This window comes from Lepeophtheirus salmonis, chromosome 4, assembly GCF_016086655.4.
Source record: "Lepeophtheirus salmonis chromosome 4, UVic_Lsal_1.4, whole genome shotgun sequence".
Taxonomy (NCBI): domain Eukaryota; kingdom Metazoa; phylum Arthropoda; class Copepoda; order Siphonostomatoida; family Caligidae; genus Lepeophtheirus; species Lepeophtheirus salmonis.
Window position 1 is genome coordinate 5,530,679 of NC_052134.2, and position 27,880 is coordinate 5,558,558.

The following is a 27,880-nucleotide window of genomic DNA, read 5'->3' on the forward strand; positions in this document are numbered from 1 at the left end:
CTATTCCTATTTACGAACAAGCTGCTTTTACCTTCAATTGATTAATTCAAGGTACAAAAACTAGTATTGTTAATATAGATATAGCAAGAAATAAAAAAATTAATCGATATTATTGATTCACTATGAGAAAAGTCCCATATTATTGATTTATAATATTTAATCAAATAATAATTCCATACGTGATGAAGGACCATTATAGCATTTTTTATTATTATTGTATTGTTTTAATTAGAACTATTATACATGTTCAAACATAATTTATTATTGCATAACGTTGGAGCATTGTCCCCATAAGCAAGGCGTCCATCTATCTTGTATCACTGAATATCCACAATCGAAGACTGTGGTGCAGCTTTCACTAGTCCCAGCATCCCATGCCAAATTATGTGGAATACAAATTACTTTATTGTCGCCCTTAAATTCTGCAGTTTCACACCTAGGTATAAAGGTAATTATAGAAAGGAATTATTTCAAATTACCCTACATATGTGGCCGTCATCATAGGACAACTCTAAAACGAGTTTTCACAAAATTGATTATGAATTGTATTTGAAAGGCCACCTCTGGACTAAGTTAAGTTTTATAAATCAAATCAAACTTCTAGACGTTAGTTAACATTCTTGAATATCTCAGCTTCTTCTATAAATTTGAGTTCATATTGTATGTCTCTGAAATATTAAGTTGTATGTATGTGTGATGTAAATAAAAATATGGAGCATTTCTCCTTCTCTTGATTTTTATTAACTTTTCATAAATGGTATTATTTAACAAAATCTCACGTGAAATTGTAGGGACAAGGATATTTTTCTAAAAAAGTTTCGTTGAGGATCATATTGAGTAGTGCATGGGTTTTTATATGTTCCTCCAAATATATAGACCTACTTAGATTATCACAAAATTTTAATGGTAAATTTTACGAACTATACATTTATATTAAGTTTGTTTATAAATTTTGATTAGGCTTGTGTCGAATAGTTGTCATATTGTAAAGAAAAAATGGACAATAACCAATGAAAATTTTATTGTTTTACGATGTCATCTGTAGGTTACACATCTTGGTAAAAGTTTAAAAGAAGACAAAAATTATTTACTTTATTAATAAAGCCTAAAAAGAAGCATTAGCCGTTATTTTGAATTCAAAAAATTGATAGACATTTCCTAGTCTATAAAAAATAATAAAGTAGTTATTATGTTTTTTTAAATCACTCTATGTACAAATGAAAAGAGAATAATGTAAGTTTGCTTTTTTTTGCCAAATGACTACTTTTCTATACTAACCGTTATCAAAATTTGAAAAAAGTTGAAAAACAACTATCTATATAAATAGTCGAACATGATTTCCTACCCCCAATTTCAGTTTTTTAACATTTTTTGGTGGATACTTACAAGTAATGCTTTAAAACAAAGTAACAAAATGAGACCGTTAGCTTGAGGAGAAACAATAGTGCAGCGTTTTAACGTTTTTTCGCAAGATGTTGCTTTTCATATGAAGTCACTCAGTTATTTTTATACTGAAATAATTATTAATTAATGGAATTGCTGTGGAGAAAGAAGAAATCATTTTATTCTTTAATTTTTCCTTTTTAGCATATCCCACCAAAGAGAAGAGGAGTTACTAATTATACATTTATGATTTATTAATTTTTATTATAATATTTAATAGTATAATAATAAATGTATAATTTAAGATAAAATGGTAAATTATCGTCACACGTGTGAACTTAGATCCGAGACTTGACTTGACTCCATAGCTAATTTTTGTCTAGCTAAGTTACGTCAGTCTTCCGGACCTCGAATGAGCATCTTCCAAAAAGTAAAATATATTAGATAACATCATAATTCATAACTTTTAATTATGTGTATATTTCCAAAAAAACAATACCTCTAGCGGATAAAAAAAGTTTCTGTTCGACAAGGCATTTTTCAGCTATTGCTCACATGTGTCCTCGTTTCGCTACTTGGTTTAAAGTTTTAAAACTGTTCTTCTACAAAACATTCTTCAAATTATCAGAATTACCACCTTAATTTTCGGTTTCTCTTTATTAGCAAACCAATGGATATTATTTTCAATATCTTTGACAATGATAAAATGTGGACAAATGTTATATTGAAAAAAAGTAAATCAATAAAAACATCTTTTATGTTTTCATCAACACAGATTTGATGATTTGGGAAAAGTTATCCTATGGCATTGATACAATATCAGTTGAACTCAGTATATTTTGCCCCCACAAATATATTGTTGAAGCAGTGATTATAGGCTGGACAATCTTTATCACTTTGCATGAAGCTTCTACCTCTGGAGCCTGTTAGGCATCAAATGTCACAAATAAAAGATAAGGGAAGGCTATCATTGTGTGTTCTTTGAATAATGAAGTAAAGGACCTGTGTTATTTATATACCTGTTTTGCAAATATTATTCAAGCCATACTATCCTTTCTCATAATTATACAGTATATATAAAAGTATTAAATTAGTTATTATACTCATGGAGTTCTGACATACCTCTTCATTAACTTTTGATTTATGAATTAATCGAGGGGACTAAGAAATACATAATTTATCTCCTACTCAACTTCAAACAAAGTGTCCTCAAACTGCAACTTCAGATTTAATGTATGTATATAAGTTTAGACAGCACTAAACTCGAGACTAAAATAAGACTCAAACTCACTTTGTTTTAAATAACAAAATTAAGGGGCCTTATCCTTTTCAACTATTGAATTAGAGCTGAGGAACTCTTACTCACAGTTTGGAATCGGGGCACACTAATTTATAATTCAAGTGCAACATCAGGCTTGAGTCAGAGTGAAAAAATTTGCGAGTTTACTTGAGCTATAGCTCAAAGACTCAAGACATGAATTTGACTTGTAAAAAATAAATCTTGTTTCAATGCTTTCTGTTTCAATACATCACACACACATATAAATTATTTTAATTATATAGGATATCCAAGGTTGTGCCCTGTTCAGATTCAGTGGTTTTATCGGTCTTGGTATCGGTTCTTTCATTTCACCGGTCTCAGTCTTTATTCAGCTTTATGGGTCTTGGTTCTTTTTTATACAGGCTCAGTTTGGTAACAAGCACTTAAAACAAGGGGATTCACTAGAAAATTCAGACCCAATAAATTATATTAGATACAAACAGGGCCGCAGCTACCTTTTACGCAGAGTGCCCTAAGTTCCAGGAGTGTCCCTGAAAACTTAGGTTGCTTAAGACAGTGGTTTTCAAAGTGGAGTCATGAGGAGAGGCTAGGGAGAGGGTTGGGTGTTGGAAGCTGGAAAATTGAGGATTGCTTTCAGTCTACACATACATAGTACACGTGTTTAGTATAAATGTATTAGTGTAGGGGGCCTGGACATAGTAAAGTTTGTGAAACCCTAGCTTAATAAATATTATAGTTATCATATTATTGAGCCCGACAAGCTTAGTAGCGGACCTTAATCCTCTTTTATTTACACCGTCTGGCGACTAAAATCAATTTTCCAGATCCATAAGAAGCCCTCATCAATTTGGAACTCAAATACAAATGTATCAAGGTGAGAACGTAAAAAAATCATTCTAAAACACTGCAATTGTATTTAAAAAACTCAATAAATAGACTTATTAACTAAAGTTAATTGAATTTTTATAATATATATTGTATTTTCTTTTTATATTCTACATAGGAACAGAAGCACAAGAACCGAGATCGATAAGCAATATATTACCGTCTCGGTTCCAGTGTCTGTTTGATTTTGTCTGTTCCAGTTATAGCGGTTCAAGAACGGGAGCCACTAGAATCGCTAGAACTACTAGACTGATAAAGGCACAACCTTTACAATATCAATAGTTAATATGGGTAATAGAAATATATTAATATCAATTATATTTTCTCTAAAACTTCCATCATCACTGAGGAATGACTCTTGGAAAGGCTCAGACTCCTTTCTTACATTGAGCTGTTTCAATGCATCATTTTTTGTCCCTAATCTATAATATATGTTCTCTGCAACATGGATCACAATTCACAACAGCCAAGACTTAGTGGGGATATGTTTTCCCACAGTCGATACTAAGAACTTGGCATACTATTCATAAGCCAACTTACTTGTCTGACTGTCACATTGCTACATCAAAAGAATGTCTTGTATGTTTTCATTTGAACTCTCATATGATTTCTAAGATTGTGAGTAATGCGGATTTCCATGCACAAGTTCAAAGTATTAAGTTAAATTTCTTAAAAAATGTCTACAAAAACAACAAAACTGTTCAATATAAATTGATTTCAATTTGAGACCAAATGTAAAAAAAGCCAAATCTAATTCTTCAATACCAAACTGCTTAAAAAAAGGGTAATCTTGCAACCTTGTTAGAATCTCTGAAAATATAAGATACCATCAACTATTTTTCGATGTTTGTATGAATTATGAGCGTTCTATGCGCTTTTATGATATTGTCAAAATTTTGCTAAAAAAATACTACTTGAAGTGAGAATGAGTAGTGGGCTACAACTAAACATTAGGCGGAACGCAATCCACGGGTTGGGCTCCCTCTACTTGATTATTAAATTGCTTGCAATGAAATATTACCTTAATAAAATCCTTCATGATCAAATTGGTTGCATTGAGTTATTTAATAACCAAATTACACATAATTATTTTACCTGACAATGTTGATGAACGTAAAATGACTACACTATTGGAAACCTGCTGCCAAATTGTTGTAATTGGCGAATGAACCCCTTATGCGAGACTCTAATCACTTTTTCCAGTGGAGCACGTGGTGGGCTCAAAATCAAACGCTAATTCACTGTTTTTTGATATAACCTCTAGAGTTTAACTAAAATTTTTACTTGTATGATCCATTTGACATCCTACTGTGTTTGCAAAGGTGGTCAGCATAAAAATGGGGGGGCTCATGCTTAGAAACGTTTAAGAGCCATAACTATAAATTGCAAATAGTATTTGTTATATTTATAAAGTAAAATATACAACATCTGATATATATTAGACTCTTGTAAATTATTCATGAATCTGTGAGAAAAAATATTTTTTTATTACAGACATTCTCATTCTTTGGTCCACGTGTTCTCTTTTCTTTGTATTCGTAATCGTAATACACGAATATTTACGTATTTATTTCATTTGAATTCATTCATTGAAGGCCCAGGTGTTTTGCAATATTGTTATTATAGCCTCATAAAATTTTGATTACCCTACGAGTGAATATTTAGAAATGAGTCTGCATGAGATATCTTTCATTTAAGTAAATAGGCACTAGATACCTCTTCAACGTTTTTCTTATTTTGGGGGAGGGATCTGAAGAAACAAACACGAATATAACAATAATGAGTTAGAGGGAAATTTTTCTGTACGTATTTTCTTTCAAATTAGACACCTCATGGATTCGAACTTGAAGATGGTGAACTAGTAAAGTCAATTAATTTGTATGTAATGACTTTTGTATAAATTGCAAATGAATTCATAATTAGTTGTTATGTATTTAATATCTCCTTACATATCTCCTTCTTCGTCTATGTATTATAAGTACTGTGTTTTACGTGTTATAAATAGTATCGTCTTTTGTAAATATATTAGAGTTTAGTTAGAATACACATGATCATATAAACAGTGTGTAGTTTCATTCCTCCACGTCATTCTTCCTCTCATCTCTCCTGGTCATCCTGGATCTCTCCTATTATAAATAAGCTTGTGTCTCTCCCTCGTCAAGACGCAATATTAGTAGGTGAAAAAATGAAATGAATATTTCTTAACAGAGTTTTTCCAATCACTGGCACCGATACTTTTATTGTCTGTACGCTTTTTTATAAAAATCATTATGTTTAAAAAGATAGTGTACTCAATTTTAAATAACACTATCCAACAAAATCACACTTTCTTTATGCACTAGATCAGCACTATTGGATAGCTGGAAGTATGAACTTTAATTTAAAAAAGAGAGACTCCCAAAACCCCTGTATATCGTTGTCAATTTGAGATGAGGCCCCAGCTAAAAGAGATAGAAACAAAAAGATAGAAGAAGAAAAGAGATAGAAACATAGAGGGAAGAAAAAAAAGGATTTGCTCCAAAGACTCCCTTGAATTTACTTCTTTGAAATTCCTCACCCACTACGGGTATGCAACAAGTCATTTTGTGTCCATGCAGCTTGAAATAATTTATTTATACAGCTGAAGACATATGTTATAAATCTTTTTTTTAATATATTTCTCTATTTTTCTCCTTTTTCTTTTTCTCTCTTTTTGTTTCTATACTTTCTAGGTGAGGCATACCAACAAATATGGACTTTTATTATAGGATAAATTCAAAAATGAGGTTTATCCTTGAAATATTGTCGTGACCTTATTTCAAATTGACAACAATATAGAGCGTTTTTGGGAGGCTCTTTTTTTTCAATAAAAGCTCATAGTTTCAGCTATCCAATGAGATACTTTTAAACTTCTTGAATCTATTTGTTTTGAAGCAATGAGCCTCTGAATAAAAATCACCTATTTTTCACTTTAAACAATGATAACTCAATTTTTATAAGTATGATGCAGACAATTTAAAATAATTTTAGAATTTTGTAACATTCGGTTTTAAAATGTATTAACATAATTTATCATTATCCTCCACGCCGAGGGCTTAAAACAGCTTTGAATCTTAAAAATAGGGGAGGGGGGAATTACATATATGGCTTTTTCTCGAAGGTTACATATGATGCTCTGAGTGAAAACATAATTCAAAATTGTTATGTATTTAATATTTCCTTACATGTTTTTATCTTCTTGTATATTCGTCTATGTATTATAAGTACTGTGTTTTACGTATTATAAATAGTCTCGTCTTTTGTAAATATATTAGAGTTTAGTTAGAATACACATGATTCTATAAACAGTGTCACATTATTCCTCCACGTCATTCCTTCACCTCATTTCTCTCGGTCATCCTGGATCTCTCCTATTATAAATAAGCTTGTGTCTCTCCCTCGTCAAGACGCAACAAAAATCAGGGGATCAAAATCTGTTAAATTGAGCATATACTGTTTTTGTACCATTTTTGTAGTTGGGCAGTGCAATTAATAAATTAGAGAACACCAAACAAATTAAATACGTAAATATTCGCCTATTACGACTACGAATACAAATAAAAAGGAACACTGGCCACAAAGAATGAGAATGTATGTAAAAAATATATTTTTTCTTACAAATTTATAAATGATTAACAACCTGTACTAAAATTTAAAGAATTTTGAATATTTTACTTTTTAACTTCAACAAATACTATTTCGCCTTTAAACGTTTCTAGGTCTGAGCCCCCATTCTTGATGATGACCCAGGGGTCTCCGCAGAATTAGATTCTGAGGGGGGCTTGGTTTTTGGAATTTTTTGAAAAAATCCCAAAATTAAATTTTTTTTGAAAAAATTTCAAAAATCCATAGCTATTCACAAATTTTTTTTTTTTTAAATTAAAAAATCCATAGCTATTTATACAAAAATTAAGGGCATAAAATTGAACTTTTATGAAGAAAATTTTAAAAATTAAATTTCAAATATTAATTTTTTTGCTCTGCTACAAAATTTTTCAGAATAAAAAAAACAAATTTATAATAAAGACAAAAAATCCTTAATTTGGGGGCCCGCCCCTTACGGACGCACCTGTGACCACCTTTGCAAACACAGTGAGAATTCGAATTGATAATATAATTTAAAAATTTTTTTATACTCTAGAAGTCATATAAAAAACAGTGAATTGACATTGGGTTGAGCCCAACTTGTGGGCAGAAAAAGTGAATTTAATCTCAAATAAGTATTTCCTTTGACAATTACAATTGTGGGTTATGAACCTACTCTAGGCCATATTGACATATTTTTTTGTACTCTAAAAAATTATTTTTCCAATGTTAATAATTACTTAGAAAATATAAATCAAACTAGAAAAATTGTTTCGAATACAGAGAACACTCTGACAAAGACGAAATTCTGACGAAAACGAAAATTTGACAAAAATCATGACGAAGACGAAACTGTGTCGAAGACAAAATTCTGACGACTACAAAACTCTGACGAAGAAGAAATAAAAGATAACTATCACGAAACAATGACGATGTCTGACGAAGACAATATTATGACACAAACGAAACTATGGCGAAGACAATATCTGACGAAATGATGACGAATACTAATGACTGACGAAGACTATTGGCTGACGAAGACGAGACAAGACAAGACAAAGACGAGAAGAAATGAAAATAGCTGTCCAACTATCTGTAACTTTAATCCAATTCTGAGTTTGTAGTTTTGACTCACTAATTTTGAAAAAATTAACATCTTTATGAATTTTTCCTTGTCATATTCAATTCATAAATCGTAAAACAAAGCAATGATAGCCAAGAATAATACATCAATAAAAAACTGTTAATTAGCTTTAAAAAACAAATGTAATATTTTTTAATATAAATAAAAAAAAACTAGTTAACCAGGACCTTAGTTTTTCACATTAAATCATATAAGGTTGGTGATCTTTGATTTTTTTTGAAATTTTAACCATTTAAAGATAACTTACACTTAACACTTACGAATGTTTTTAAATAAGGGTTTAAGTCATAGAATTATGAGTAATGTTTTTATTTTTTTATTTAAACCATAAATTCAATTACATAAAAAAAAATATAATAAAGTTTCTTTAGACATGCATTTTTATAGTAAAATATTATAAATGTACAAAAATACTATATAAATGAATTTATGAAATTAACTAAAACACACGATTACTCTGAATTCTAGTACTTTGAATTATTGATCCAATATAAACATTTTTTTTTTGGTACCATTACCAATGATACCACATTCTAAATTTCAGTCAAATCCGTTTCATCGAGGGATTACCTATGCATAGAATTAGTTGATTATTCTTACCTGCCATGAATTTCAGTTTTGTAACATCGTTTGTTGGCTACTCGCGAGTCACTAAATCCTTCCTATTATGTAGAATGATAAAATTAATCAATATGGGCAAATGTTTTATCGAAAAAAGTAAATGAAATAGTAAGTTATGGAATCAAGAGTAATCTTTTAATCATACCTTCATTTATATAGTAAAAAAAATAAAATAATATTTCTTCAAACATACAAAAATTATTATATAAATGAAGTTAACTAAATCCCCTCATTACTCCTTATTCCAGTACTTTGAGTTACTGATTCAATATTTCATGTCTGATTAGGAACATTACCAATCAGTCAAATCTGTTTCCTTGAGGAATTACCCATGTATTTAATTAGTTGATTATTCTTACCTGCCATCCATTTCAGTTTTATAATATTATTTGGTAAATACCTACGAGCCACTAAATCCTTCTTAATATGAATAATCATAAAATTAATCAATGTGGAAGAAGGTTAAATTGAAGCAAGTAAATAAATAAAAACCTTTTTATATTTTTATCAACAAAGATTTGATAATTTAGGAAAACTTCTCCCAAGCATTGATACCATGGCAGTCGACCTCATCATATCTTGGTGGTACACATTAGTATCCAGAAAGTACATTGTAGAGGCAGGAACGATAGGCTAGATAATCTTTGTCACTGTGGCATGAAAATTCTTAGTCTAAAGACAGTAAGGCAACACATGTCACAAATAACAGATAAAGAAAGGCTCTCATTGTGAGTAATTTACCAATGACATTATAATTATTTGAATACAAACTCATGAATCACATAAATTCAAAATAAAATTATATTCCTTAGACCATTTAAGAGTTCAAATTACTTGTAATAGAAACATAGGAGTGAATGAATCTCACCTATGAGCTATCTTTTTTACAACACGTTCCTTACAAATCTTGTATTGGTGTAGTATCTTGATATATTCAGTAAATAATAAGATATGTATATTTACATTTTTGAGTGTATCTACGTATAAATAATTCATTACCAACTTTTGGTCTGTGCTCTATATATTCAAATACATTAATCTAATACACTCTTGAGCATTGTAATACTATTAAGTTATTCTATTTGACCGATCAAAAATTTATATATATGCATTACATATATCTAGGAATCAAGAACAAAAGTGCTATTTTTGTATGAAACCAAAAACAAATATTAAAAAAATAAAGGTTTAAGTCGGACACCAAAAATATATAAAAAACTACACACCAAATTATGAAACTAATCTGTATATATATAATAGAGTTTGTGTGTGTTTCTTTCTTTTATGGGTATTTTCGTGGGGGGGGGGGGTTTATTCTACCCTTAAAACATAAAAATTATTTTTGGAATTCATGAAAATTTATAGATAGTTAAATTATAAATCATAAAGTAACTGGGGACTCAAAAAAAAAAAAAAATATACAAACAACGACGTTTTATAAATTTATTCCAAAATCAAAAAAGTTATTGGTAAAAAAGAAATCGGTGAAAATTATAGTTTTGTTTATTTTTTTTTAGGTGCAAAAAAAATGGATTTTTAATTGAATATTGGAGTTGTAATTAAAATAAATTTTGAGGAAATTTGTCTGGAAATTCGTCTGCATATAAATTTAACTCATAAAAATTGATGTTTAACTGAAATATCGGTCATTTACTAAATAATTTTTCACGTTTTTTTTTCATCAATCGTCAATTTTCAATTTTTAAGAAGAAATACCACAAAACGATACATTTTGGACATATAATAATAATTATCGACTTTAATCTTTAAGCATATAGTATTTTTAATTTGCTGGACATTTTATTATATATAATTTTGGCAATGTTTGCAAAAATGGACCAGTTATCAATGATTATTTTTTTGACGACATTATTTTCTATAACTTTATTGGTTTAGTAAGTACAAACAAAATATCTGGGTAGGTTTGTTTTCTTTTTATAGTGCGAATAAATATGATTTTATTCTGTTTGAAAAATTAGTGCAAAAGAGTTTTTTTGCATTTTTTCTTCGCGAATTTCGATTTGGCAATTTTTTGACCAAAAATAAAAGATGAACTTTTCATGTAGAATTTTTTTTTAGAAATATATTTTGGTATGTTTGAATTTTTTTACACAATTTTTTTAATTCATAATAATATGTACATTTCATATAAAATACAGGTACTATATTATGATGCTACTAACGCTCACCCGCACAGAAAAGGTATAAACATTAAGAAAATTGCATTCAACATCAGGGTTTTGGGGATGTAAAACCATTATGGGGAAATTTATACTTGGGTATTGATAAAAAGTTTATACGCACAGTTGAAAAACCGTTTACAAAATTTTAGTTGTAAAAAATATTTTTTTGAGCTGCCAACACTTGATTGAATTTTCTTTTATTTTGATTTGCTAAAATACAGACTTTTATTACATCAGAAAACATTCGAAATAAAAATTATATTTTATGGGTTATTGCTAATTATAGTCACAATTAGATTTCCATTATTATCTATTTGAGTTACCAATAGAATCGAGTGCAATAAAGGCTTCAAGCCTGAATATATCCAAAAACTAATATTTTTTGCACTTCATATAGTAATTCCCGTATTTATTTCGACAAGTAGTTTTTTAGTGTTCTTTTAAAAAACAATTACGACAGTTTTAAGGAAACGCTTGCCTTAGGTCTCAATTTTTGACGTAAAATATAAGGACCCTGCATTATATCCTTGTTTTAGGTCTCACTCACGCTAAAGCCAGCCATAAGGACATTTTTTATGAGAATAAAAAAAAGTAAACTTTTGGTTTGTACCTTTTTGAAGAATTGCAATAGCTCATAAAAGTAAGTGAGACTTTATTTTGAAGTTTATTTATTTCCAATAACATATACATATGTTCGATACATATAAGTAATATGTTATATGATATAATAATATTTAAAGAAACGATTATTCCTTGTTGAAATATATACACATTTACAGTTTTTGAAATACGATCAAACATCAGTTATTGAAAAATATAGCTTTTTCTGGAGTCAGACAAAGATATTCACTCCTGTGATGTAAGTTTCTTTTTTTAATTATATAATCATCTCTTGTTACATCGTTGCATCATCAAAATAACGATTTTGATGATGCCTCAGTCACATTTTTAACTACTCTATCGGCAGCTTGAGTGTACAATGAATATTTTCAATAATAAACGACTCTTCATTTTTCATATTGTTATCAATTTACTTACCCGAAAAAGATTTTGTAATGGATTGGAGGGGTGCTGAGGGGGTTTATCCATCTCTACCTTTATAATTTGAGAATATTAACTACAATTAAAAATTATCTCAGGTATCTTAAACAATCTAGGGTACAACTGTGAAGGACCAGCCCGTGAAGATAGAATTATCTTCCAGTCAATTTTAAGAATCTCAGGTCTGTCTTCACAAATCCTACTGAGAAAACCTTTTGAGGAAGAGAAAAATAAGAATTTTCTTGTATAACTCGAAAAATAATTTTATAGCTTGAAATATATGCCTTGCCCTATCTTGCACATTAGAATTCTTCTTCATGGTGAACCACATAGGGTCCATAGACAAACATTACAAAATTTACCAGACAAGTAAAGTTATCAGGAAGATTCTCTTCAGAAACATACAGAAGTCAGCCATCTTGCATGATTTATATTTCCTGGATTTTTAAAAGTAATATAACGTGATGAATTGAATATAAATATTTTTGATCTGTACTCAATTCTATATGAACTGTTTTGTGCTACTTTCCTTTGACACTATGAATATTTCTTTATATGACTTTGTTTTAATCTTAGTATACCTAGAGACATAGACGTCAAAGTCACCTGATGTCCCTGGCGTTGTTCTCCTTTTTAAAAGGGATCAAAGAGGGGGGGAAAGGATGCAAAAAAAGAAAGAGAGAGCAGCAATTGCAATTTTGAATGTGAAACCAATAACTTTATTGAGGCTAATAAGATGGAGGAAATAAATAACGAATTTGCGAAACAAAATGAGTCTTGCAAGCATTTACTTCTTCATAATTCTTGATGTCTGTTGGTTGCATAATTTAGTGTTGCATAAAAAATGTGTAAAAGATAACAACATTTTTGTTTTCGATTTTATCAACAATAAAACTGATTCATATTTAACTGAGTTGTTCTTTTTGTAATTTGAGCACAGATATACTGGGTGGTTAAAAACTTGTTTTTTTTATTACCCGGTATATGTATTGTCGGGCTTAAATCTTTGTCGGACTTATCATAGACTATATATAAATGGACTATAATACTATTTCAAATCTGTTTTTTTTTAAATAACCGAACAAAGAATGAACAAGTTACGTCAGAACGAGAAGAAAAGGACTAGAGACAGAAAAAAATCAGCAGAACGCTGCAGTCCTATTTTCATGTTTTGTTCTTGTGAATTTATATTGTTCTGATGGAATTGTGTATGGTTTTTGGACTTTGGAAACTCGTATATTGTTGTTCTTAGCCTAAAATGATAGAGAAGATGACATGTACGAAGACAGGAAAGCTTAGTCGATTCCTCTATCGTAATTTAGCCTTGAAATGAGGATGGGATTCTTCTTCATAGTCCTCATAGAAAGGAGGGATTCAATAAGTCAAGTTTAACTTCCAAAGCCCAAGCATGAAACACAATTCATTTCATGGTTAGATGATTTCATTCAAAAAGGATGCCCCTCTAATCTTCATATGGCAGGATTATAGGCAAGACTCTCCATTGTATGAAATTTTGCCTTCATTAAGTCATTTATTTTGTAGAGACATCGATAGGATTAGGGATCCCCATCTAAGTTTTCATATGACTTCATTAACAAACAAAGTGGATTCACAAAACAAGTATCGAGTTATTTTTGAGCGATATCTACACTCATGCCGTATAAGAGGAGTAGTTCTTAGCCTCTAACCACAACATTAAAAAATATCACGTTTAGGAGGACTCGACTCCTAATAGTATTTAATTATTAATCTATTTGTGCATTAAATAAAAATAATCCTTTTTTAATCGCTTAAAGGATCTAACAAGTAGGTCAATATTTCAGGATTAATTCCTGTTTACATAAATTAGTATTTCTACACATCATTTTACAATCGTTTTAATAAACTACACATGTTAAACCTCAATTAATTACTTATAATATTGAGTTATATATAGCGTTTTCACGTCATGTTATAATTTGAATGTCGACCATTTTTGGGGCCTAAACAGCCTAGTTTTGAAAAAAGGAAAATCGTTTTTCATTAATAATCAACTATTGGATGTCAAACAGGATCAACAAATACACGGACTATAACCCCTAATGCCTTGTTTTAGTATATACTAGCTGAAGATTCCCACGATACAGGACTGAATTAACGGGAATATAAAGAAAGTATGTAGGGGGTAAAAACAGACAGAGAAATGGGGATGTGGAAAGAGACAGAAGGAGAAAAGGGGAGAAGGAGAGATACATCCTTGTTTATTGTATCACGCAACCTTTCCTCGAAAAAGAAACAGAAAAAAGATTCAGAATTATTTGGTAGTTAGCCAAATATGTAAATCATATCAAATGCTATTTATACCTTAAGTCCTCCCAGAATATCATTTACATATTATGTATCCAGAATTTTTATATTTATTGAAAAGAATAAATTATGAAATAGCCATGACGTATCAAGAGAGATTAGTGAATTGATAGCAGATATTTTTGTGATAGCGAGGTAACGCCGTGATATAGAAAGAGAGATGGAAAGGAGTTTTTATATCGGTTAAAAGCAGCCTCTTAATGACTTCAAAGCCCAGAAAAAATATCATGGAATATACTTGGATATTTTATGCGTCTACTAACTAAATTTCCGCCTGTTTTGTTCGACTGTTTTGGATTCAATGTGTGATAACATCAAAAACAGACTTACAAATTTATATTAACGGGTTTTCCGTATTTTATTTGTTCTATGCGAATAATGGAGTTATCAATATTTGCGTAATTTTACACGGATTACAAAAATAGAAAAGAAAAAAAAATTGTGCATCGTTTGGAGGGCTTTACTAATCTTCAAAGTCTTGTAAAAACTTACGTATTCACAAATTTAAACGTTTGTCTAAAATAATAGAGAATTGAATTTTGAGAGTTACTTTATGATTAAAATCAATGATCCAAAATATAGAAAAATAGCGTAAGTAAAGTAAAGATTAAAATCCACGACAAAAACTAAAAAAAATATACTTAAAATTTAGTTAATAGTTTTTTTTAGTAATTCTTCTTATTTGTTGTTATTCAACAAAATAAAAATGTCATTTATTATATTTATAAGTTTGAGATACACGACGAATTGATATGCAGGCATCACCAGGTTCCTAGAAATTTCGAATTTTACTAATTTTGTCCTAAAAGCTCCCTCAATATTAAACTTGTTTTGAGGATTTCCATGAACTTTATCACAATATTTTTCATAATAAGTTGTGAGAGCTTTGAGCTTATAAACTATACCGCTTGGTTTCACTAGTGAGAAAAAGCCTTAATAGTTAATCTGATCAAAGTAAACCCATTGTAAATCATTGTTTAAAATAAAATTTTAAATACATCTTCTGGATATGACATCCATTTGTTTTTTTCTGGTTGCTCAAGGAGAGGGGATTCAAATTTCCTTCAGACATGAGCCTTTCTTTGAAATGGTGGATTGCCGTTTGGAGGCATATTTAGTGACCGTCAAATAATTGAAAGATCAGAATGAATCAAGGATGCTCAACTTTCAAAAGGAGATTATATCCTGGCCGATAGAGGCATTATGGTGCAAGACCTTTTTGCTAATTAAAACGCAAAAGTTAATACATCAACGTCAATGCGAGGCATCAATCAACTTCCAGGATCCACTGTTCTTAATGACAGGAAAATCGCTTCTAAGCGAATTCATGTTGAGCGAGTCATAGGACTCGCTTAGACTTATAAAATTATCCAGGGATAATTTGATTGCAATAAAAATAGAAAAGGAGACCGCATTTTATATTTTTGCTTCGTTTTATGTAACTTCCGTCAGAATATAGTTAAGAAAAATCCCTAGATAAAATACAAGAAAATCAGAATTGTCCTTCGGGGCTGCGATACGTACTATATTGTTCTATCCATGTATTTGGTAAAAGTAGTTATGACCCTTTTATAGCTTCATTTTTTATCATTACAGGTTAAACATAATTTGAAATGACAGAGGCATTAATTACTACAAACATACCTTGAACTTCCGTCGACGACATTTTTGCTGATATAAGTACATATATGTATAGTAATACACAAAACAAACACATGTTGATATTATGTATTTCAAGAAATGAATATTTTATTATAACTAAATGAATATTCTAAATACGAAATTAAATATTCCTTGATATGTATTGAACAAAATATTTATCATAAAGTTTTGTACATAAGAGGATGAAGAATTTTTTTTTAGAAAAGAAGTGATTGTCAAAAAATACTTCCTCAATAAATAAATCTTTAAATGTGCAGACTACGAAAAAACATTTTGACTTCCTAGTCACACAAAGTTGTCCATGAATCTGGTAAAAGTAATTATGATTCTTTTTCAGCTTTATTTCTCCATTTCGAATTTCTAAGAATGAAAATTGGGACCTGTACAATTTTTTTCGTTTTGTCCTGAAAGGGGGCTTTTAATTTTAAAAATAGCGTTTTCACCGACACATCCATCAGGAAAGCCAGCCAAAAATTTATACTCAGGATCAATGAACAACCCACATTCCTTGACTATATTATCGGTGGTATAAAAATATTTGAGCTTTACCATGGGAGATAGCGGCAGAAACAAGAGTTGGTGCAACACAAATAGACTCAGCTAATTTAGTGTAATCTCGTCTTCGTGTAGCCTTGCAAATGTCTCCAAATCAGGATGCAGTTAACCATGACTTTTTTTCTTCTTTCCATAAGTGTGACCTTGTCGTTATCTTTTCTGATTCACATAATTTAACACAGTCTTTTACCTAAAAATGAGTAAATGGCTTTTATTCCAGCTGCAAACACAGTTATGTAGGGAGCTAATAAACAACGTCATCGGGTGGATTTGTGTAGCCCTCTTTTTTGTTGTCTCTCTCTTTTTTTTAATGTTCCTTTAATTGGTAAGATGGGGTTGCACTGAATAAGTATAAGTAAACATTATAGTATTACAATTACTCCATATAACCTAGGAATCTGTTGGTGAAATGAAGTATATTTCTTTCTCTAGGAATCACCGGGGCGCGAACATATACACACATGAAGTTCAAGAGAATAACTCAGAGTGTGATGTCCATGAGCTATGGCGATTCCACGTTGAACCCATTTGTTTACTCTCACACACTTTTGCTAAATTACTTCTTATGCTATGAAAGTACAATGTCGCGAGTGTTAGGTTTCGACCTGCAAACTTAATCTAGCTTAAACCTGTTTAGAGGTTTTCATAACTTTACTCAAGATAGTTTTCATAATTGCTTGAGTAATGTTTATCCTATGAAAGTATAGCTTTAAAATTTTAGCAAGTGAATTTTGTGGCTTATAAGTAATGAGTTCGAGGCGTAGTGAAACTATTTGTTTTATATTGGCACCATACAAAGAACTTAATGATCGCCAGCTACCAGCTATAAACGACGTCATTAAATTTATTTTATTTGTCAAAAACGACTTGAAATTAAATCATAATGGAAAAAATCTATCTAATTATGGTATTTATGCGATTGCCCATAAAGAGATAACAAATATTTGGACCAAAGGTTCGATTCCAATGGCAACGAAGAAACGAGATATTCAACTGTTAAAAACCTATTTCAGAAAGTACCTTAAAAAGGTGGCGTGATTCAATATTTAGAAATACCGTTACATTAGCGCATTTGTCTGCTTCATGCCAATGAGTTACCCCTTCGTCATTTATTTTTGAATTTAGATGGTGTCCTGAAGAATATTACGGACCAATTGGCAAACGATTGACTGGCTGTGAAAATGAAAATGTCGTTCCTTTTTCTGCAGTGGATTATAATTTTCCTAACATGACGAGGAATGTGGTCGATCAACTAAGTACAGATCAAAATTATATGTCTTAAAATATGTCAAGCTATTTCAACTGGTTCCTGTACACCTGAGCTGGCAAACCGTAAACCTGGAAAATTGGCATACTCAAAATGGCTTACTACTTCTAATCGTTTACTCACCCTTTACGCAAATACTCATAATCCATAAAAAAACTGCAAGTACTTGTCAACTACGTGCTTAAAGTCTACACTCCAGTATGGTGCCTAATCAAGTAAAACACGTTTTTTAAGGATGGACTTAAGCATTTTTTTGAACTGATTGTTTACTCTAGATTTTTACCAGAAAATCTTAGGTCTGTCGTGGAGTCTGTTATTGAATGAAATGCTTTTTTGCACACCCAGAAATATTTTTTGATTTAGTTGGCTCTAAGGCACGTCACTATACCCACCACGACAAATACTGTTTTCATACCGAGTTTCCGAACTATTGGACATTAAATGCTGAGTTTGAAGTGTCATAGTCTATAAGGCGAGCAACATCCAAGCACAATAAAAATATGTGACAGGGATATAAATTGGGGTATACTTAGAAAATATCAAGACTGATGTTTTTTGGTTGAAGGATACTATGCAACATCTCTAGGGCATTGAGTTTTCTTAATTGGAATGTCTAGATATGGTTGCTATTAAAGCTGAGAATATATCTGCGAAGAAATAAAATTGTGTCTCTTGTCTGAGAAACCATTAAAGGTAAAAACCTGCCTTTTAAATATGTATAGAGACATACTCCGAGAGCACTTGTTTGGTTTCCCATCAAGGAGCAGAAAGAAAGGAAATCATATGAGTTTGTTCCATGGAGTAAGAATGTAAAATTAGAAGTAAATCCAATAAAGACACAGGTCAAAAGAGAGAAAAAAACAACAAAAAACTTTTTAATTTAATTATGTTCTAAATGGATTTTTTGAGTCTCGACTTCGATTGGCCTAGTACAAGTGAACATGGAGAAGAAGATGAGTCCCTTTATTCGAACGACAAAGTTCTGGAGCTTCAAGACAATAAAAGAATTGAAGAGATTAAATCGAATACATCTCAAGAAACAGTTACGACGCTCTCGATATTAGTTAAATAGTGCAAAAATATTTTCAAATGTTAGGTTCCGGATTTACTTAATCATAGTAGGAACAAGGAAGAAGGGCACTGTGCACAGTAACATATAGTCATGAAATTTTACATGGTGAAAGTCATTGGAAGGATGATACTTAACAGGAAACATAAGTAGATTTAGTAAAAATATTATTTATTTGCAAGTCATTTTCTACCATCAAGTTGATAAATAATTATAATGCAGGTCAGTTTTACACGGGCTTTTCAGAGTATTAATAGCATACATTTTAAGAATGTATTATATTTGAATAAGAACATTTAACAACATTGAAATATCTTTGCACTAACAATAGATACCTCTTCATATTTGGAGCAGTCCTTTGAACCAAATCGGCTCTTGAATGAGTCAAACTCACCCCAAATACATTTTACATTGAAACCTTTAATCCCCGTACAATTGGATCTACAAGGAAAACAGGATGAAAAATTAAACATATCATCACTAAGTTCAAGTTCCAAAGAAGAAATCGTCACTAGCCAGGAATCGATAATAAGCCGCTCAAAGCTTTACCGTAGACACCTCAAGAGGCATCGAACATCATTTTCACATTTCCAGTTATGTGAATTGGAAATAGCATTTGAATCTACTCACTATCCAGATGTTTATTTCCGAGAGCTCATTGCTGATAAATTGGGACTCTCAGAAGCCCGAGTTCAGGTAATTTATATGAAGAATCAATCAAAATACTTTTACTTCTAAATTACTAAAAAAATTTCAATGCGTAACCATTATTGGAAGTTGTTGTAAATAAACTAATTTTTATTTGACAAACCCGTTTATCTGGGTTCTAAACCAGGGAAATTAGTATAATATATTTCAACTTCTATCGAAAACACATTTTTTGCCAAAGATTATTTATTCTATTTCTATATTAAACAAGAATGGTTTAATTCCAAAAAACATATTTTCAAGATACCAATCAATATTTACTGTTTTTTTTTTCAATTTTAACGTTTCACAGAATTGGATTGATCTTGAACTTTCTTAAAATATTGTTTTTGAAACTTTCCGACTGATACCGAAAATCAAATACGAATAGGACAATTTTATAACAACTTTTTCATAATAATGTTTTGTTGCATATGATTTAGTTATCATATTTTGATCTAAGCAACTTCAATATGTAACATAGAATACAAAATTTGATTAATATTTTAAACACAGGCCTGAATAATTCACTTATTCATAATTCTCTAGGAAGCATTCAGACGTCACAACTCAGCGTTCTGGATTTTTATTTTTAAGACAATTCTGACCAATTAAGGTACCTCCCTATAAAGTTTACTCAAACCGTCAAAGTTCGGAATTATTAATCGAAATTTATTTTTAAATATATATAAATGAAAAATTAACGTTAATTTATAGCATTATATTCAGTTTTCATGATTTTTTTTACCTTTACTGTAATCTATAACTAATTTTGAACCATAACCTCTAGTTTTTATGCTCTAAAATGAGGTTTTGCGTGCTAGAGCGTTTTGTTGAAAATTTGATGAAAATATAGGGTCGTGAAAAACGACAATTATTTGATCACAGTATTACGTGGGCCCAATGCCGGTTTTACGTGGGATAGTGAGGCCACTTTCCCCAGGCTCCATTTTATTGGGCCCTTATGCTGGAATAGAATTTCAAAATAATAAAATATAATTTTTTTATAAATAAAAATGAAAAAAAGATTAGCAGTTCAAAAAAAATAGTTAGTTTTAAAATAGAAATAATATTATTTTCTAAAAAAAAAAGTCAACATGGATATAAGTCCAAAGATGGCTTGGCCTTTTTTAACATATTTTACTTTATCAAGAAGTTAAAATATTTATAGAAATCTCAAATTTTAACAAAGGAAAGGAAGAAAAGGGTTCCGTTCATTAATTTTTGCCCTTAGCCTCGCTTACGCTAAAACCATGAAAAAAAGTAGAGCTACTCACTTTTTGTCAAAAATGGCATATTAAGCTTACATTAATTTAACTCTCCATGTTTGACGAACACTTTTGCAAATATGAAATACCTTTTGTAAAACCGACGTAAAAATTTAGATTAATTAGTTAATATATTTTATTTGCCGATATCTCAAAGCAATTTTATTGTACTTATTACACATTTGCTCCAGACACACAATTAGTAAGTTATACACCAAATAGTTACCTTATTACTACAGGTTGTAAGAGCTTTGTGGTTTAACAAGGAGAATATGGACTAATTCCATATTTTGCAAAAATGTTTATTGAAAAGGTTATCTAACGATTAATCTATACAAAATATTGCTAAGCTACATAATATTTGATAACCCCTGCCACTGAATGATAGAAAGACACTCACATTGAACATCAAATTTAAAATTATTAGTCTGCAATTACTCTATAAAAGCTTTTTACGTATCATTTCAATGAATAATATAATTTTTACATTCACTCGTAAAAAGAATACCATTGAAAGAGATGATGCATCATGCTGAAATTAAAAAATAATATAGCTTCATGAATCAGTGTTTATTCATTTTGTAGATGTATATTGTTCCTAAATATATCCTTCACATAACATCAAGTTAAAATGATCATATTAGTATTGGTATCAATCCTAATTTAGGACTGAAGTCCTACATTGAGGACTTGCAATCTCAGAATCAAAGACTAGACTAGAACTCGACCCCTAATTTATACTGAGCTCAACAAAACCCTTATTCTTAACAAACATATATTATAAATGTGGACTTGAGATGAGCTCAAAAGAAATCTGAGGACTCAATTTTATATATTCAAGAGCTCGATGAAAATATTCAAAGACTCGAATTGTAGTAATAACTTTTTCCCCACAGCTGCCAATCCCTCGATATTGATCATAATATCCCATCTTAATCATATAAAAAACATTATAATGTAGCTAAATTATTCAATTGTATCGTTTTGTTATACTGAAGACAAAACGTGATTTGATATCCATCACTACCAGACACGAAATTATAATTTCCAACATTGGATTCATATTTTGATTTAAAAAAATAGATAATATAAATCACAAGAAAAATTGCTACGTGTTCATTGATCAATTTATAAAATAACATAAAATACTAGAATACATACTGTATATTTAATTTAGAATGTATAATATCATTCGAAAATGGTGTATTTCTTAGCACTTATTATACAATCTGTATATTGAACAGTTAATATTACCTTAGTTTCAGGAAAATTGTTTTTATCCAAAGTGCATCAAAAAATTGATTTAAACAATGCATTTGTGTAAATAGATGTACAATTACATAGTTCATAAATATATTAAGTACATCAAATCACTTATTTTTTGCTTCAATATGTTTGCATTTGATAAACATTTATTTAACCTCTCTCCTTATCAAATACGTACATCATAAGTCTTAACTTGTCTTCGCCATTTCTCATCACCCCTGCGTACTTACAATGTACAAAGCCCCCAATGAAAGATTTTTCCTTTCCATCTTACCAACAGTAACATGATAAGATTCCATGTTCGTGTCTATGCTATATAGCTATTATATGAGAGACCATTAATATAAACTGATATTAATACATAACTTTAAGTTGCTTTTATTTAAATATGATAAAGTTTGGGATACCCTTAAAGAAATGGGATTGAAACTCAGTAACAAACTTAACCCACAATTTTTTGTATAAGGAAGGGTTCAAATTGATGGTAAATTTTACCGATTAATCCGAACTTATTACATTCTAAACATTAAATTGTCAATTTGCATACGGGTCTTAAATTTGGACTGAAACGAAATTTTTTGAGATCTGCACAAAAAAGTAATAAAAAGGAACGTCGATTACATAATATATGATACTTTATATGCTATGTGCCAACCTCTTCCTTCATAAAAGCAATGATTATGTGCATTAACAACATTACTGAATATTTTTACTCTTGAAGGTTTGGTTTCAAAATCGAAGAGCCAAATGGAGAAGAGGAATTAAGGATTATGGTGCTATTATTAATGAAGCCGTCCCTTTTACTACTCCAATGCTGACAGATTGTTCATCCTTTGCCTCACCTTCAAACACACCTTCTTCTCCTAAAGAAACGAGTTTCCTTCTTTCTTCATCCTCCGAGTCTCCTAATGATATATTGAAGTCTATTATAGAAGACCAAATTTATAATAATGATACCACTACGTAGCTGAAAAAACATCCAAACAAATATTGATTTTTCGAAATCCACAGAACTTAAAGCAATGCATAATTTAATTAATTCTTGATTGACACTATTTTATTCATAATAATCTTAATTGCAAATAATAATACTTTATATCATAATTGAAATGTTGATCACACATATTGTATATTAGAATTGATTTCAGGTGATGATAAATATTACAAATTTATTAAACACAAATAATTATAGAACTTGTATAATTATTTATTACTATTAATGAGTTCTTCAAGTTTAGTAACGTTGGCTCCCATTAAATCAGCGACCTAGAGAGTAATTGAAAAAAAAAGATATGATGAGCTAGTTTATTTGATATAATTCTCTAATAAATATATAAAATAACACAATAAAAGAATGACTAATAAAAGACAAGTGCACACGAGCGACTGGACCAAGGTGACTCAAGTCACCCAGAGTAAAATAAACATGTACTCTTTTAAAGTCATATTGAGGAGTAATTTGTTGTATGTGACTTGAGAGGAACTGAGTCACTTGATGCAAGTAGATATGTGGCCCGTCAACACAAAAATAACCTTGAATGATTTTCCCCAAAATTGAGTCATGATTACGTAAACTCTTCAACGAATTATCGTTTAATTCTATCAACAAAATATTATGAGTAATCCTTTTGAGGCAATGTAAATTGCACTTATAAGCAAAAATTATCGTCAAAATAAAATCATAAGAAATTGATTAATTTTATTTGAAATTAACCTTCACAGTAAATGTAGACACTAAACTATGGTAAACATTCTTGGGTATCTCAACTTATCCCTTACATTTGAATACAAATCCAATAATTCAACGAAATAGGCCAATGAAATATTGGAGTGTGTTCCAGAATTAGGGCCACATTCACTTTAGCGTCATCAAACTATGAGCACTGTGTGTAGATATTTCATACCTATGAAATTTGTTATTAATACGAACGGGGTATCATTTTGTTTTTGTGAGACTGGAATACAGTAGCACTCTGTATAAAAATAAAACGAACATTTTTGTACAAAATTGTTTTGTCAACTCATAACGTATCTCTGTATCTTAAATAACTTTTACATAACAACCAATTAATAAGTCAAAAATTTTATATAGTTTATGACAATTCAAAGCTACATTAACGTAAAAGTAAATAAAATAAAAAATACCTTTTTAGTCTCCTTGAATAACATAAAAGTGGGCATGGCAGTGATATTGTAGTGTTGGGCAACATCTTCGGCCTCATCTACGTCAACCTTTATAAAAACAACATCATCCATGCTTTTAGCCCATTCCTCAATCTATATAGATATAAAGATATCAATAAAAATCTACACACTACACGATGAAAAGATTACTTGTGGAGCAATAACCTTGCAAGGACCACACCAGGTGGCGAAAAAATCAACTACAACCAACTTTGTTCCAGCTTCTGAGAGTTGGGAGTTGAAAGAAGAGAGGTCCTTAATTTCAATGACCATTTTGGAATAATATTAATGGTTAAATCTGTAATAAGTAAGAATAATAATTGTGAAAAACATTAATATGATATACTTGTTATTATTGATATTAGTTTAGTATATGTATTTTAACAAGGAGAGTTCTTAGAGAGGTAAGGGCGGGGGGGAATGTATAGAGTCAGGCCACATTCATTATTTAAAGTATTGGTTGCTTTCCCTCACCTTACAGAAAAAACCTTAATTTTACACTACTGATGCTATACATATAATCACTTACATACATAGCTATAATTAATTAATGAGCTATTGGTGGGAGCCAGATAGGAAGGTGAGAAGAAAGTATGATGTAATAACATCATACCTGATATTAATTATTATGTACTTAGAAAGTATCAATAGGTATACAACTTATAGAAGGACAAGGACAATTTAAGGTGGGGGGGGGGGTATTAAAGAAAAGAAGGAGCCATGGAAATCAAGGTATTATCGATGTGTTCTTCACCTCAGTCATTCTTCTCATCAAGCATGAGCAACAAAGAGCCGCATCCAATTGTGAGGAGGGGCCTTGTTTCTTGTCCATATCATATAAATCCTCTCATTTAATTTCATGCACAAGGAAGTACAACCAAAATAATGGCAAATACCTAGGAAATAATTCAGTAGGCCGCTACTTCAATCAAGAAGAGGCCTGCCATGAGTCAATAATTACATTTTATTTAAGTAACAATTTATCATAATTAAACAGTTAAAAGTTACATCAACTGAAAGTGACTTTCAAATCATAAGAATTTACAAAAAAAAAAATCGGGTATATACTTGTGCAAAAATGAAAAATATAATAAATATATTACTAATATTGTTAAGTTAACTTACATGATGAAGCTATGAAATTCCCTAGTTGGCTTTACACGTAGAGTCGCTAACATACAATACTATGGAACAATAATAAAAAAGAGGGAGGATAAATATAGGATAAAATAAAGCAATAACAACAACGCCAAAAAGCGTGAACGTTTATTAAATAAAACATGAGGTGCTCTTCTTTAAAAAGTTAAACGTTTAACGCTCCAATGACGTCATTGGACGACCACCAATCAGGGAACTTAGTTACAAAAAATACGCGCCGAATAATTAATAAATAATTAAACGATATTATTTTATATAGCTAGAGGAAGAAACACATAAACTTCCGGCCGGCCAGTGAGTACGTGTAGGCTGGAGGCTACATGAATCAGCAAGATACTTGCATGCATCAGAGCTTTTTAACAATATAGACTTTGTCCTTGTTAATTTATAAGTTATATCATTTGTAGCAATGCTTGAGCAGTGGCATATAGCTGGAATAGATAACATAGTTAATTATTTATATACCTGTTTTAAAGTACTTGTATATCAATTTAGCTAATGTTATTTTAACTTTTATAGATCCATATTACTATGAAAAGAATTCAATGAATTATTTTGTTATAAAGAAAACACTTGTTCAATTGATCATGGAATTCTAGAGTGTCTATAATTCTATGGATTGATATAGGGATGTGAACATTAGGTAAGTGGCGCTGATGATAAATATTGAAATAAAAATATACTTTGATATGAGCAAGAATTCTAATTAATTATTCCTCCCTATTTTGAAAATTCTAAATCTAGCGTATCACGATTCATGGTATCATTTAATAGTGATCAATGACCATTATAATTTATAATAGTCTATAAATATCTTTGTCAGAAGATATGCTATCCGATATCTCTAAAAGTTACCATATTTTGTATGACATTTCCTCGGGTGTGGGTTTATCTTTACCATATAGAAAAAAATATAAAGCTGAAGGCAATTGAACTGCCTTTTGCATGCCTAGTCACAAGTGTTGTGTCGGTACAGTCTAGTCTTAAAGTGGGTTACCACATGTATTGTGATTTGTGTGTGTACACACAACATATTATTCATAGGCAGTTGCCTCTAGAAAAACCTACTATGAACCTATTTCGTAACGTTAGTTCTAGTTTTTCCTGATGGTAAAAATCACTCAATCTATCATCTAAGTTAATAAGTAGCAGGAGGGATACCGGTACATTCTTTTTAAATAGGTACATAGTTGTTCTTTTTTTGGCTTTTTGCAAAATAAGGGTGATATTTTTCAAGGTTAAAATAACTAATATATATTTTTCAAGGTTAAAATAACGAAGTATACAATTCACTTTTTCTTTAGATCATAAATTATTAAACCAAAATATTTCATCTATCATTTGACGAAATTTTATAAGGCTAGCATTAACCATATATACGATATTTAATCCTTTATTTCTATGGACACAATAATACCATCTTTTTTAATTCAAACAAATCATAAATTTTTATCTAGGACTGGGTAAAAATATTTTTGTTTATTTTAAATTTTAGTTTTATGCATGTGCAACAACTTTAATTAGATTTCTTTTTTTTCTACGTATTTTTGAAATATAAAAATAAATACTATTAAGTATGTATTATTCAATTCTCGAATAACTATATTCATTCTCGAAACGGTACTTGTGGCGCTTGTTTGAAATGTAAATTATTCAAATAAATGTTTCATCTATCATCTGACGAAATTGCATTGGCATAAACCATAGATGCGACATTTAAACATTTTAGTTGTTACAGATAACTAATAAGCGATATTTGTTAATAGCTGACAAGATTCAATTCATAATAATACTTTGTCCCCGACAACAGCTGACTCATAATCCACTACTCCAGTGCCATCAACTGAAACTTCGGCACTATATATCAAGGTGGTGGATAATGAAGGATAATCTAAAGCATTTTCAATTTCCAAAACATTTTATTATATAATTTTTGCAGTATCTACAATAATGAACCAGTTATCGAGTATTATTTTTTCGATAACATTATTGTTCATAACTTTTTTGTTTTTGCAAGTACGAAAAAAATATTGGTAAGTTTGTGTTTCTTTTACAATTCCAATAAATGCTATTAACTATTTTTTTGAAAAATTAGTTTAAAAAGTTTTTTCCAATTTTCTTTGCGAATTTCGATTTTGGGAATTTTTTGAAGTAGTTGTTTCAAGCTTATACCACATTATTTTTTTTACATTCATATACACTACTAAGGGTTACAAGAGGCAATAATAGTATTTTTTTTTTTGAGGGGGGGGGGGCAGTGGAGTTCCGATGATGAG

At 30.2% G+C, this 27,880-nt stretch overlaps 1 protein-coding gene and 2 long non-coding RNA genes across 4 annotated transcripts; 2 read left to right on the forward strand and 1 right to left on the reverse strand.

The window, feature by feature from the left end:
- Nucleotides 1-6,848: 6,848 nt before the first annotated feature.
- On the forward strand, nucleotides 6,849-11,020 carry LOC139905113 (uncharacterized). Its single transcript, XR_011779595.1, has 2 exons — nucleotides 6,849-7,159; nucleotides 10,436-11,020. It is a non-coding gene; the product is annotated as an uncharacterized lncRNA (long non-coding RNA).
- Nucleotides 11,021-18,753: 7,733 nt separating this feature from the next.
- LOC121116441 (uncharacterized) lies at nucleotides 18,754-23,456 on the forward strand. The gene is made up of 3 exons (XR_011779594.1): nucleotides 18,754-19,263; nucleotides 19,373-19,737; nucleotides 22,984-23,456. It is a non-coding gene; the product is annotated as an uncharacterized lncRNA (long non-coding RNA).
- Nucleotides 23,293-25,709, reverse strand: LOC121116442 (thioredoxin-2). Of its 2 annotated transcripts, none has more exons than XM_040710695.2 (4): nucleotides 25,572-25,709; nucleotides 24,597-24,744; nucleotides 24,408-24,539; nucleotides 23,293-23,528 (listed from the first exon to the last, which is right to left on the reverse strand). In XM_040710695.2, exons 2-4 carry the CDS (start codon nucleotides 24,717-24,719, stop codon nucleotides 23,466-23,468), a joined length of 318 nt encoding a protein of 105 aa, XP_040566629.1. In that variant the 5' UTR covers nucleotides 24,720-24,744; nucleotides 25,572-25,709; the 3' UTR covers nucleotides 23,293-23,465. The 2 variants fall into 2 exon arrangements, with proteins under 2 accessions (XP_040566629.1, XP_040566630.1); XM_040710696.2 differs by having other exon boundaries at nucleotides 25,201-25,576.
- Nucleotides 25,710-27,880: the final 2,171 nt, after the last annotated feature.